This window comes from Hippopotamus amphibius, chromosome 9 (assembly GCF_030028045.1).
Source record: "Hippopotamus amphibius kiboko isolate mHipAmp2 chromosome 9, mHipAmp2.hap2, whole genome shotgun sequence".
NCBI classification, from domain to species: Eukaryota; Metazoa; Chordata; class Mammalia; order Artiodactyla; family Hippopotamidae; genus Hippopotamus; species Hippopotamus amphibius.
Genome location: NC_080194.1, coordinates 124,148,068 through 124,160,284, shown reverse-complemented (window position 1 = coordinate 124,160,284; position 12,217 = coordinate 124,148,068). Strand labels below are relative to the sequence as shown.

Here is a 12,217-nt window from a genome sequence, read left to right as displayed (position 1 = left end):
TGTGTGTAACATTTCTGTATCTTAAGAAATGGCAGGAGGACAACTGTCTTGATTCTTCAGCAAGTTGGTGCCATGAGAAAATAAAGGGGGGAGGGTGCTGGGAGATGAAGAGCCTTAAAGACAATAACCAGATGTAGGGTGTGGGCCTGAGTTGAGTCCTGATTTGTGTAAACCAGCTCTAAAAGACATTTTGGGGGCAAGTAGAGAAATTTATATATATACTAGATATTAGCAAATGTTAAAGAATCCTTCATTTTGTCAGATGTGTTAATGGTATCCTTTCCTCTCTACTTTTCCATATACTTGAAATTTTTATAAATGCAAAAGAGACCTAAACAAGAATCATCTTACATTTCTCATATCCTTCTATTCCTGTTGATTTCCACTTGGACTTTCTAGTCCATGGGAATAAGCTGATTGATGCTGAAACATTTAACATAATTACTGAATGCTGTTGGGGGCATAGTCATAGGCTGTTTGTTTATTGGAGCTTTATTTTAAAGTGCAAGAGAAAAAGGAGAGGGTACAGTTTATGCACAGTTGTGGGAGACTGGATAAACGAGTGTATAGCCACGTGTTCACTACACATCATGCTGCAACTTAGTGGTGTGGAACAGAACCTGGAGTAAATACCAAGCCAGGTGGTTCATACAGACACATGAGCATTGGAAGAAAGACTGAAAGGAGAAAAACCCGTCTACGCTTCAGTAGTGGACTCCTGGCTATCAGGATTTCAGGCATTCATTATTTTCTTAGTTCTTTTGCTTTCCACATTTTCTACAGGGTGCATATATTCTTTTATAATCAGGGAAAAAATAGACATAAGGAAAAGAGGCTGTTTCCTCTTAGGAGTTAAGTGCTTCTGCAGTCAGGATGCTTGACCTCTCAGCTCTTGAACTTGGTTTTTGCTTTGAATCTGGTTAGGCTTCCAGGGATTGTGCTCACGAGCAAAGCCAGGCAGCTTTTCTACACACTTAGATTCTGAGTTCTCATCAAGATAAAACCAAAACACAAAACCCTGTAACTTTTAAAAGTGAGCTTTGGTTCACTAAAAAATATTTTTATACTCGGTTTCCCCTTAATTGCAGGGAAAACCGAGTTGATTCTTTATTTGAAAAACCAGAGTGGTGGTGTACTTCATGGAAGTCACTGAGTGTTGTGGAATCAGGCCAGGAGTGTGAATATCAGAGCAGACAAGAGATCCCTGGGCTATGGATTATATTGTCACATATTTAGAAACATTACGTTTCTCTTATTTCACAAGTTTCTTTAGTAAATTTGTCAGAAGAAGGTAGTTGGTAAAGAATAAGAAGGTGACCTCCACAGGTCACCTTTTCCATTTTCTTTGCAGTTAAGAGGTACGGTTGGTCTGGTCTATTATTTTGAAAAGATGAAATCAACTAAACTCTATTTCTGTATCTTTGATGATACTTAGATCATCAAATACTTTTCAGATGTCTGAGTAGAAATTTTAATGGAAGGCAAAACATTTCATAAGTATTAACAATTGTACTGGGGGATTGTATTCAAGATAAATGCTGTCTTATTCTTTTAGGAGAGGTAATGCCAAATGAATGCTGCAGGTATTGTCCTTCTGACTACAAGATTATGAAATCCAAAAGGTGGCTCTGATTGTTCTGCTCCGTCAGATATTTGCAGTGGGTTTCCATTGGTCAGGCCCTGGCAGTCTTTTTAATTAAGTTGAATCATATGAAATTACCACCGTTTGGTCATTTGGGCCGAGAGAAACAACAGTTTCATATGGTTCAACCTAATATTCTAACAGCTTTTCCTGTACTTGTATGTATTGCAGAGTGAATTGGATTTTTGTTACTACAGTTTAGAATAAGCATCGCTTTCTTGCTCTCAGATGATCATATAAAAGTGAACTTCAATCAGCCTTGCTTCTGAGTTGGTTTATTTCTGTGCCTCTGGATCTTCCTTAAAGCTGTCAATGAATTAAAGGGAACCTCACCACCTGCCGTCTTTCTGTGGCCGATATGATCCATCAGCTTTAACATTAGTTTGAAAAATAATTAATGAATGTGAATTGGAACTCCGAAAGCTTATTAAAATGTTTTTATTAATTTGTTTTATTTTAGTCTCAGATGCAAACATCAGTGGGAATTGGACCCACACAGGCAATTGCAACAGGCCCAACTGCGGATCCTGAAAAACGCAAACTGATACAGCAGCAGCTGGTTCTACTGCTTCACGCTCACAAATGTCAGAGGCGAGAACAAGCAAACGGAGAGGTTCGGGCCTGCTCTCTCCCACATTGTCGAACCATGAAAAATGTTTTGAATCACATGACACATTGTCAGGCTGGGAAAGCCTGTCAAGGTAAGTGCCATTTTCTGAAGTCCTGGTGGCAGAGCTTAGGAAGAAATTTGTCCGTTATTCTCAGGCACCTGTCTTGTCAATAAGGTTCCTGCCACTCACATCCCCGCACACCTACCAGTCAGATCCCTCTGGAAACTTACCTGCTGAGAAGAAAGGCAATTTGGTTTTATTATATTCCATGAACTTTTGCTGGCTGGGGCTGTGCCCTGCATTTGTTCTTTTCTGCCTTCCTGTTGTGGAAGACCTTTGTCCCTACTTGAGCACTGTCTTCGTCATAACTGTGTAGATCACGGTTTTCTTTTGGACAGTGTCGCTCACACGCATGCATGCATGCACATGCCCTTCCCTGAACCTAGAGCATCAGTCTTGCTGTTGTTTTGTGTGCCCAGACTGCCAGGGGCCTTCTGCCTTGCTCCTCTGCCCATTGGTCTTGAGGCTCATTGGGATACCGGCGAAGTCCTGGGTGACTGTCCGTGACGTGGGGAACTGTGCACCATGTCATCAAGCATGTCACGTGCCCCCCCGCCACTCTTCTATGGCAGACACCCCAGTTCTCCCAAAGAGAGTGTTTCTTACTAACAACTCTTTCCTTTAATCTTTATCCTTGTTCCTTCTCTTCTTACTTGTGCTCCTGAACCTTGGGGAGAGTCTCTCCCTTATCTCCCTCTTTCCCTTTGTGACATTTGTGAGTGCCAGGTGTAATCCTGATCCTGATGGAGAAGCAGAGGAGGGTCATGCGAGACCTTTAAAAAGAAGTGACAGCACCTTTGCATGGAAGCAAAGATAAAGACAGAGGGACCAGGTGCAGCTGCCCTCTCAAGTACTTTGAGAAGCGCCCAGGGTCCCCTTTAGAGTCTCCACAGACCTCTCATTTGCTTCTCTGTCTATATTTCTTCAACAATAGTATTTAGTTGGCTTCATCCTTAAACATAATATAAAATTTTTATTGTAAATAGTGACATCACAGAATTATTATTTGTTCTGCCTTTCACTCCAGTTGTGCAGTGTTTCAGGTCAAGTAGTTTTTGTTTTGTTTTTGATTTGTGGGCTGAACCTTATTCACCATCATTCATAACATTGCTTCTGTGGGAAGTTTTTGTTTGGAACTTTCAGTAGTCGACTTATATACTTTTTGGAAAGCAGCCTTTTTGTAAGTTGAGGACTGCCTGCACTGTGCTGTGGTTACACTTGTTACCATTTTTTTTATGGAAGCTGGCATTATAATTTAGGTGTAATTGAAAGCGTGACAATTTGGATAGAAAAATAACATCTCGTTGTTTTTCTGGTCATAGTTGCCCATTGTGCATCTTCACGACAAATCATCTCTCATTGGAAGAACTGCACACGACATGACTGTCCTGTTTGCCTCCCTTTGAAAAATGCCAGTGACAAGCGAAACCAACAAAGTAAGTGAGCGTTGGGGGCAGAGAAGCTTGGCGATGAGTTCATAAGCTCTTTCTAAAGACAGTGCAGAGGAGTCGATAGGAAGCAGGACAGCAACTACTAACCATGAAGTGCAGTGGTAACCAGAGGTACCACAGTGGAAACCCAGGGGTAAAGCTCAGCTCAGCAAGTAGATGGGTTCTCCCTGTGCTCATGACATGGTCATTTTGGAATCACCCCCACCCCACCCTCAGCACTAGAATTGGTCACAACACAGCAGTGAGTGCAAAATGGGGGGTGTGCATTTTGTTCAGAGAGCCGAGAGCCAACATGATGACTCTTCATGTTTCTTGATGGATGCTCAGTATCTGAGAATTTGAGTGTCATGTCACTATAATGGCAGCGACTTCCGAGTGAGGGGTGGAGTAGACTAGACACTTCTTTTGAAATCACCCCTAAAGTAAGTTTTGAGGACTCCGGGTTCTAGAAGAGTCTAAGGACTCCTCTCTTCTAGAGAGGTCAGTGTAAAATCGCACGTGCAGATGTTGAGGAAGTTTTCCTCCTCAGAGGTGCAGTTCCCAGACCTCATTGCATAACTGACAGTTTCTTCAGCACAAAGTGAGAGTCTTGGCACCAGGGCTGGCTGCATCCTGATCGCCCCCGTCCTTGTGTCATCTTCCCAGTCGGTCTGAGTAGCCCCTAGCATATCAGCTAAGCAGGGTGCTGCTTAGGAGGCCTGTGCATGGCTCCCGGGCGCTCCCTGTAAGAATCAGAGCTGGGGAAGGATGAGCATCTCTCCTGGATTTTAAATCCCTTCCTGTCATTTCCGAGGTGAAACTGTGGTCTTTGCTTATATCCCTCAGTTTGGACATGTAGGCCGTGCCCTTGGATCTCGTGTTGCCCCTTGGGCTGGAGCTGCTCCCTGGGACTCCAGCACTGTCATCTTCATCTTCCTCCACATCCTCTGTGCCGTCTTGCCACCCTTCCCTGTTTGTGGTTGTGGTTCATTACTCTCATTCTTCTTGATCACCTGCCTGAGACCCCACTGCTGCCTGCAGAACATGTGCTGCTCTTTTTTCTGATTGTTTCCAAGTAGCGCCAGGAGAGCTGGACAAGCATGCTATTCCTCAGAGCACTGTGCAGCCCATGTGATTTCCTCCTTCCTGAGAGGGCTCCTCACGAGCCCACCCCGCACAGAGTGTCCATGGCACAGGAGAAACAGTCAGGGCCATGGGCCTGTCATCCCCCATCCCTCCCTGCAGTAGGAGTCACGCAAAGCTTCCTTTAAAAGTCACTTTCCTAAATGAGTTAAATTATAGTTTGATTAACCAAAAGTTGATTTAATATACAATTTTCCAGGGTATCTCCTACATAAAATGAAGATCTAGGAGTCTAGAATCAGATATTTGGGACAGTAGTTCTAGTGGAATACAGTCTGGTTTTCCTCCAGGTTAGTTTTTTAACTAGTATGTGTGATGGTTATAATTTCTTGTGTTTTAGAGTGTATTTCAGGAATAGACCTTTTAAGTGCCAAAATACTCATTGTCAGGTTTGTGGTTGTAGAGTATTAATGCCATGAATAATGAATTAGGATATCATTCTTAACTTTTAATTTGGGGGTGTGGATTTTCTGAGATCTTTTGGTTTTTAATATGTATTACCATGACAATTGTAAACTTTTGTGATATCTCTTTTTAAGAAACACTTTGTGTGGTTTTTGTTTAAAAAAAAAAATGAATGTGGGTTTTTTTTTTTTAATGTCCTTATAGCTGCTTGACTGTTGTGACAATTGATCCAGTGTGTGCTCTCAGAAGTGGTAAACCACAGTGTTTCTCCTAGTCATAATGTAAGGTGTTACCAGGGTGATTTTATAATATAAAGTCACGGAGAAGGTGTAGACTAACTTTCTGCAAGGTGTTGGCAAGTTTTAGTGAAAGAAATAAAGTGCTTTTTTTTCCCCTTTTTTCTTTTTTTTTTCTTTTAATGCTTCTCAAATTACATTTCTGCTCTGAGTCTGTTCCTTTGGCTCTAGCCCTATAACTTTGTGAGTACAAAGGAATTTGATATGATGAGCAAGAAAGTTGCAGCAATATCTTCTCTGTAAGTTTGTTGCTGTTCCTCCTTTCCTGAAGCAGATTGTGCTTATCATGTGTGAAATGGGGTTCAGGCAGTGGAGAGGAAGTGTGGATCTGACCCCTCAGCAGCTGAAAGTTGGCTCCACACTTAGAATATATCCAGTTGACCCTTGAACAGCTCAGGGGTTAGGGGCACCAAACCTCTGCACAGTCAGAAATCCATGGCCCTCGCACTGCATTGGTGGTTTGGTTCCTCCGTGTCCTTGGTTCCGCATCCACAGATTCAACCCACATGGACAATGTGTGGCTGTTGTATTTACTATTGAAAAAAAATCTGTGTCAGCTGACCAATGCTGTTCAGACCTGTATTGTTTAAGGGTCAGCTGTACATTAAAAATGATGTGATGATGGATCAGCCAGAGGAGTGAGGTAGAGACAGGTCAGTAGGATTGGCAGTCCTGGCAGGGAGGGTCAGCGTGTGCTGGAGGGGGCGTGTTGGGCAAAGCCCGATTTCACTAAATAACAGCGGAAGAGCATCCTAGACAGCACAGCTGACATGCCTGCAAGGGCACGGATCTGACTGGATTCAGAGGTTCCTTGCTAGTGAGGTTTGTAGTGGGTGGTAAGGGCCCCTGGGGGCCCTCTGGGACCTACCTGGTGCACACATCCTACTTAACTTCTCTTATTGATGTATCTATTGAGAGAACCTGCCAGAATCACCTGTGGAGCCTACCCAATAGTCATTGAAAGGAAGCTCAGACCTCTTTGGCCTGTGTTGAAATTTTGTTTGATTTTCAAGAGATTCTGCAGTCACTGATCTTGAGTTATCCATCCCTTATAATGAAATTTCATTGAATAATTAGGACTTTGCAAGGTGTATATCTAATGTCAGTCCTGGCATCTTTTTTTTTTTTTTAATCTTTATTGGAGTGTAATTGCTTTGCAGTATTGTGTCAGTTTCTGCTGTACAACAAAGTGAAAGAGCCACATGTATACATATATCCCCATATCCCCTCCCTCTTGAGCCTCCCTCCCAACCTCCCTGTCCCACCCCTTTAGGTCTTAACAAAGCATCAAGCTGATCTCCCTGTGCTCTGTAGTAGCTTCCCAATACCTATTTTACCTTTGGTAGTGTGTATATGTCAATGCTACTCTCTCACTATGTCCCAGCTTCCCCTCCCCGCAGTGTCCTCAAGTCTGTTCTCTATGTCTGCATCTCTATTCCTACCCTGCCACTAGGTTCACCAGTACCATTTTTCTAGATTCCATATATATGTGTTAACATATGGTATTTGTTTTTCTCTTTCTGGCTTACTTCACTCTGTATGATAGACTCCGGGTCCATCCACCTCACTACGAATAGCTCAGTTTCATTCCTTTTTATGGCTGAGTAATATTCCATTGTGTATATGTGCCACATCTTCTTTATCCATTCATCTGTTGATGGGCATTTAGGTTGCTTCCATGTCCTGGCTATTGTAAATAATGCTGCAGTGAACATTGTGGTACATGTATCTTTTTGAATTATGGTTTTCTCCGGGTATATGCCTGCAGTCCTGGCATCTGACTCTCAGTAAATTCCAGTACTGTACAGGGTGGCAGAGGGGACAAGGGCTGTGAGAACACATGACCGAATTTCCTGTTTGAATTCATGTTGCCTCATCAGTGAGATTATTGCTACTCAGCGTGTGGTCCACAGACCAACTGCACAGGCACCCCCAGGTTGCTTGTTAGGAATGCAGAAACTTGGACCTTATCCCAGACCTCCTGTGTTATTAGACTGCATTTTAACAAATTCCCAGATGATTGGGATGTGTTGCTATGAATGCCTTGAAGGGCGGGGTGTCTGTCCTGGAGCTCTGGAGAAGGTATGAGTCGTTCTCTGGGGGAAAGGACTTTCAGAATGGGTGCCACAGGGTCAGTCCGAGAGCCACACCAACCCGCTCACTGCCCACGGCTGCCTCGGCCCTGGGCTGTGCTGCAGCCTGAGCCACTGCAGGGTCTCATCGGCAGTCGCCAGACCTGTGGCTTGAATACCTCTACTGGCTTGACACTTACTACCTGGCCCTGATGTGTGTTCCAACTTTAGGCCCCTCTGATTGTTTGAAATGCATTCTTTCATGATGTTGGGTCCTCCTTAAAACGTGCCCTTGAGATGCCTGCCTGGTGCTAGTGAGTGCTTGTGGGACGGGCACCTGTTCTACCTGAGGGCTTCACAGAGACCATCAGCCACCTCTGCCAGCCCTTGGGTAGGGGCAGGGAGCAGAGGAGACAGGGCAGCTCTGGCTGTAGAGACAGAGTATTGGGCTTGTTTGCTCCCATTTAAGTACCAAACAGTCGCTGGCAATAGACATCATCGGAATAGCATTGTCGTTGCTCTTCTGAGTGACACAGGGTTGCCAGTTGTGAATCGTTTGGCTTCTGAAGAAAACCTGCTGCAGGGTGTGCGTTCTTGCTTGGTGGTGGCTGTGATGGGAGGCCCAGCCCTGTGGCTCGGGTGCATGCCCTGTGCCATGCACATGAGGATACTGGAGAGGAAATAGTCCTGGTGTACCATGCGTGCAAAGCCCTGTGCTGTGGGAGCAGCTTTGCAGAGACGTCTGTGGGTCTGAGTAAACTTCAGTTTGACGTTTTCAGTGGAAATTTAAGTGATGACCAAGTAGTAGCTGCTTTGCCTGCTCTGTGGCATGTCCCCCACCAACCTAACAAAGCTTTGAAATTCAGTGTGTCCGTTTTCATTGGATTTCCAAATTGAGCACAGTTTTATTGAGAATGATTGGGGACTGAAACTTCTGGTGAATTGAAACAAAACAGTGGTGTGTAGTATACATGGACCCTATCTGTGAAACAGGCTTTGTGCTCACTGGGGAATGACTGCCTTGGAAAGTGATGGATGAGTTCTGGGCAGAGCCAGCTATGGAACTTGGCCTTTTATTTTCTAGGTCATGGGCTCCTGGTATAGCTGCAACAGAAGGGGGATGGTGGGGCAGTGGAGGGCTTGGAGGTGCTTTGAAGAGGGCTTGGAGGTGCTTTGAAGATGTACTGGTAGCAGAAATGCTGGCTGATACTCAAGGGAGAGGAACCCACACTGTATTGAGATGTATTGAGACACTGTGTAACATGATATTCTAAGGATTGATTGTGTATAAAACATAACATTAAGCTCTAAGAGAGGAAACAAGATATAAAAATGGTAAAAAGAACAATTTTGACATTTAAAGAGGTCAATGTTGGGAATTCCCTGGTGGTCCAGTGGTTAGGACTCCATGTTTCACTGCCACGGGCCCGGGTTCAGTCCCCTCCTGGTTGGGGAACTAAGATCCCATAAGCCTCACAGTGCAGCCCCCCCAAAAAGAGAGAGATAAATGTCAATAATGTGTAAAATTGATTACTGTAAGCATACGGTATTCTCAGTGATACCAGATAATTGAAGCCATGCTGCTTTAGCACTGCTTTCATTTGTGTTCAGCCCCAAAGCCCTCAGTGCTGCAGTGCTGGGAGGGTGCCTGCTACACTGCTGCAGCTTACCTACACCCCATTTCCCTGTGCTGGGTGCCACGACGTAGAAAGAATCAAGATGAGTCACTCACTGGTCCCCCTTTTAGGGAACGTGCAGGGAAGAGGAGATGAGAACCACTGTCTCTGATACAGGGTCCAGAACTGCAGCCTTACATTTGTCAGTATTATTAGATAAATTTGTTGCTCTCCTGCAACAGACCCTATGCTCAGTGAGTGCACATCCTGGAGCCTCGCAGAGTTCCTGACATCCAGTCTGCACTCAGCCTGTGCAGCACTGCGAGTTGAGTGAGTGAGTGAGTGAGTGAGTGAGCAAGGGCAGAAAGTGCAGATGCCCAAAGAGAAGTGGAGGCCCAGTGGGCGCTGGCAGAATTCAGGGAAGACTTAACTACTGCCCGAGACCACAGGAGGATGTTCACAAAGAGCTAGAGCATCTTGAGCTCACAAAACTTAGAGTTTATGGTTGCTTTTACCTGATAACTTTCCTTTCAATCATCTGTCACACTCATAGGAAATGCCTGTATTTCCTAACCCTGAAGTGTTTGTGTTATAGCATAGCAGCATTTGGACTCAAATTGGGCCATGCATGTATGTCAGACCTTTTTTATTTGTTTGTATTTTGTTTTCCTTTGTCTCTAAATTGTTAGAAATGTCAGTTACCAAATGCTTATCTTCAGGTAGATGTGTTTTCTTTTAAAATAAAAAATACAGTAATGTTTACATTTAGGACATAAATGCTTTTAACACAAACAAAAAATACATTTAACATGTCGACGGCTTCCATGAGAGGTGCTGGCTGCCCCTTAAGTGGCCTTGGGCTTGGGAATGGCATTCGTCCTAGGATGGGGAATTTTGGCTAAAAGGATGGCCTTTGGGAAAGCGTGGACGCGAGTGGATTATAGCAGGAAGAAGTTGTTGTTAATCGATCTTCACGCAGAAGCAGAAGGCCACGTATACCTTGTTTCTTTAGATTCCTCTCTCTCCACAATTGATCAATATATATATCAACGTAGATCGGGTCTATTTTTTCTTACACGACAAGGTGATAGAAAAATAAATCATCCTACCATTATCGCTTTCCTTTTTACATCTTAGTTCTTTTAGAAAGTTTAGCATGTCAGTTTCAGGAGCACAATGGCATGTGTTTAAAGTTTTGTGGAGTATTAATTATTAGGAAAAAATAATTTTATGAGGTGTTATACATGACTTATTTCAGCTACATACTTGTCATAAAGTGTACCCTGGGAATTGATTTTCATTTATAATAATGTGCTTGGTGTGTGTAATTGTGTCTAACGAGCGTTAATGAGCTTGAGATCTGAATATCCTTATTAGAAAAGTTAATAGTATGGAATGTGTAATTATCAAGGTTTTTTTTTTTTTTTCTAACACATTTCAGTTTAACTAAGTAACTGGTAAGTATTTGAGTTATTTATGTTATAGTTGCATTGATGGTAATGTGAGAATGTTGTTATTATGCATAATGGTCTGAATTTTAAAGAAAGGCTTTGTGATAGTGTTTTTTTGTTTGTTTTAGAGTTAGGGTATAAAACCCTTACTGTTTTTTTTTTTTTTTCTCTTTTTTAAAAATTAACTAATTAATTAATTGGCTGCATTGGGTCTTCTTTGCTGCACACGGGCTTTCTCTAGTTGTAGCAAGCGAGGGCTACTCTTCATTGTGGTTTGCAGGCTCCTCGTTGAGATGGCTTCTCTTGTTGCGGAGCACAGGCTCTAGGCACGTAGGCTGCAGTAGTTGCAGCACATGGGCTTAATAGTTATGGCTCACGGGCTCTAGAGCGCAGGCTCAGTAGTTGTGGCACACAGGCTTAGTTGCTCCGCAGCATGTGGAATCTTCCCGGACCAGGGATTGAACCCGTGTCCCCTGCATTGGCAGGTGGATTCTTAACCACTGCACCACCTAGGAAGTCCCTGTGATAGTGTTTTGTTTTTTTGTTTGTTTTAGTTTCTTAAATTTATTTTGTTTACTCTCTTTAATAAGAAGATATTTTAATAGCATGTCAGGACAAATCTGTTTATGTAATAGCGTTTTATGTATCAGAGATCGTATGTTATAGCATCAGTTCTGTAAGCTGCTGTTTATGACATGACTCAAGTTTTGGGAAGCTGGAAAGAAAGGAATTCTTAAGAATAAGAATAAATGGTATGACATAAAACTCCTGCCATCTGTTCAGTGCTCACCAAATGAGGACATTTGGATGGATGGACAGACAGATGGATGTTTGGGGCCATCTCTGTTAACTTTGAAGCCGTTGGGAATGGGGCCGTTAATGTTGCCACAGGTTTTCCTTTAGTCTCTGGGGATTAGGCTGGAAGAATGGTAGCTGGAGAGAACACCTTGAGAGCCAGCTGCAGGCCGGGCCGTGGCTGCTGAGGCGAAGCATCTCAGCAGTCAATTCTGAGTAGCAGCGGTGCTGAGGTGACACCATGCCTCGGTTTGTCACTCTTTTCAGCTAGATAGTCCGTTGGTCACATAGGGTGTTTCTTGAACAGCTTCACATAGCAGGGAGTTCAACCTGGTGCCCTCCTGCGTAGGAAACTTGTAGGAGAGAAAGGTGTGGTGTTTCCTGGTCTCTGTACACCACAGTTTCAAGGAAGTGCTGTTTTGTTTTTTGGAAGATCGTGTCGTAGATCTTAATTAAGTTACTAATAAGTAACAAACCCGACCAACTAGGTATCACCTCTGCTCCTTCTGTTAATCCTTCTGAACCTGTGCAGGTGAGCAGTGAAGGACCCAGAGGAGCGGCAGCAGGAGGGGCTCCTTAGCTCCTCTCAGTGGTGGCTGATAACCCCTAAATAATCAGAAACTTTCTGTCATCACATGTTTGCTATTTCCCCAGAACTGACTTCTTATGAGTCTCTAGATTTAATACATGCTGATT

The 12,217-nt window shown here is 43.5% G+C and overlaps 1 protein-coding gene across 2 annotated transcripts in view; it reads left to right on the top strand.

The window, feature by feature from the left end:
- Nucleotides 1-12,217, top strand: part of CREBBP (CREB binding protein) — a 125,629-nt gene that overhangs the window by 67,913 nt on the left and 45,499 nt on the right. Inside the window, exons 4-5 of one of the 2 annotated variants that reach the window (XM_057747474.1) lie at nucleotides 2,103-2,343; nucleotides 3,636-3,749. In XM_057747474.1, the coding sequence (XP_057603457.1) occupies nucleotides 2,103-2,343; nucleotides 3,636-3,749 (355 nt within the window). The remainder of the gene's footprint in view (nucleotides 1-2,102; nucleotides 2,344-3,635; nucleotides 3,750-12,217) is intronic. The other variant, XM_057747476.1, reaches the window with a different exon arrangement.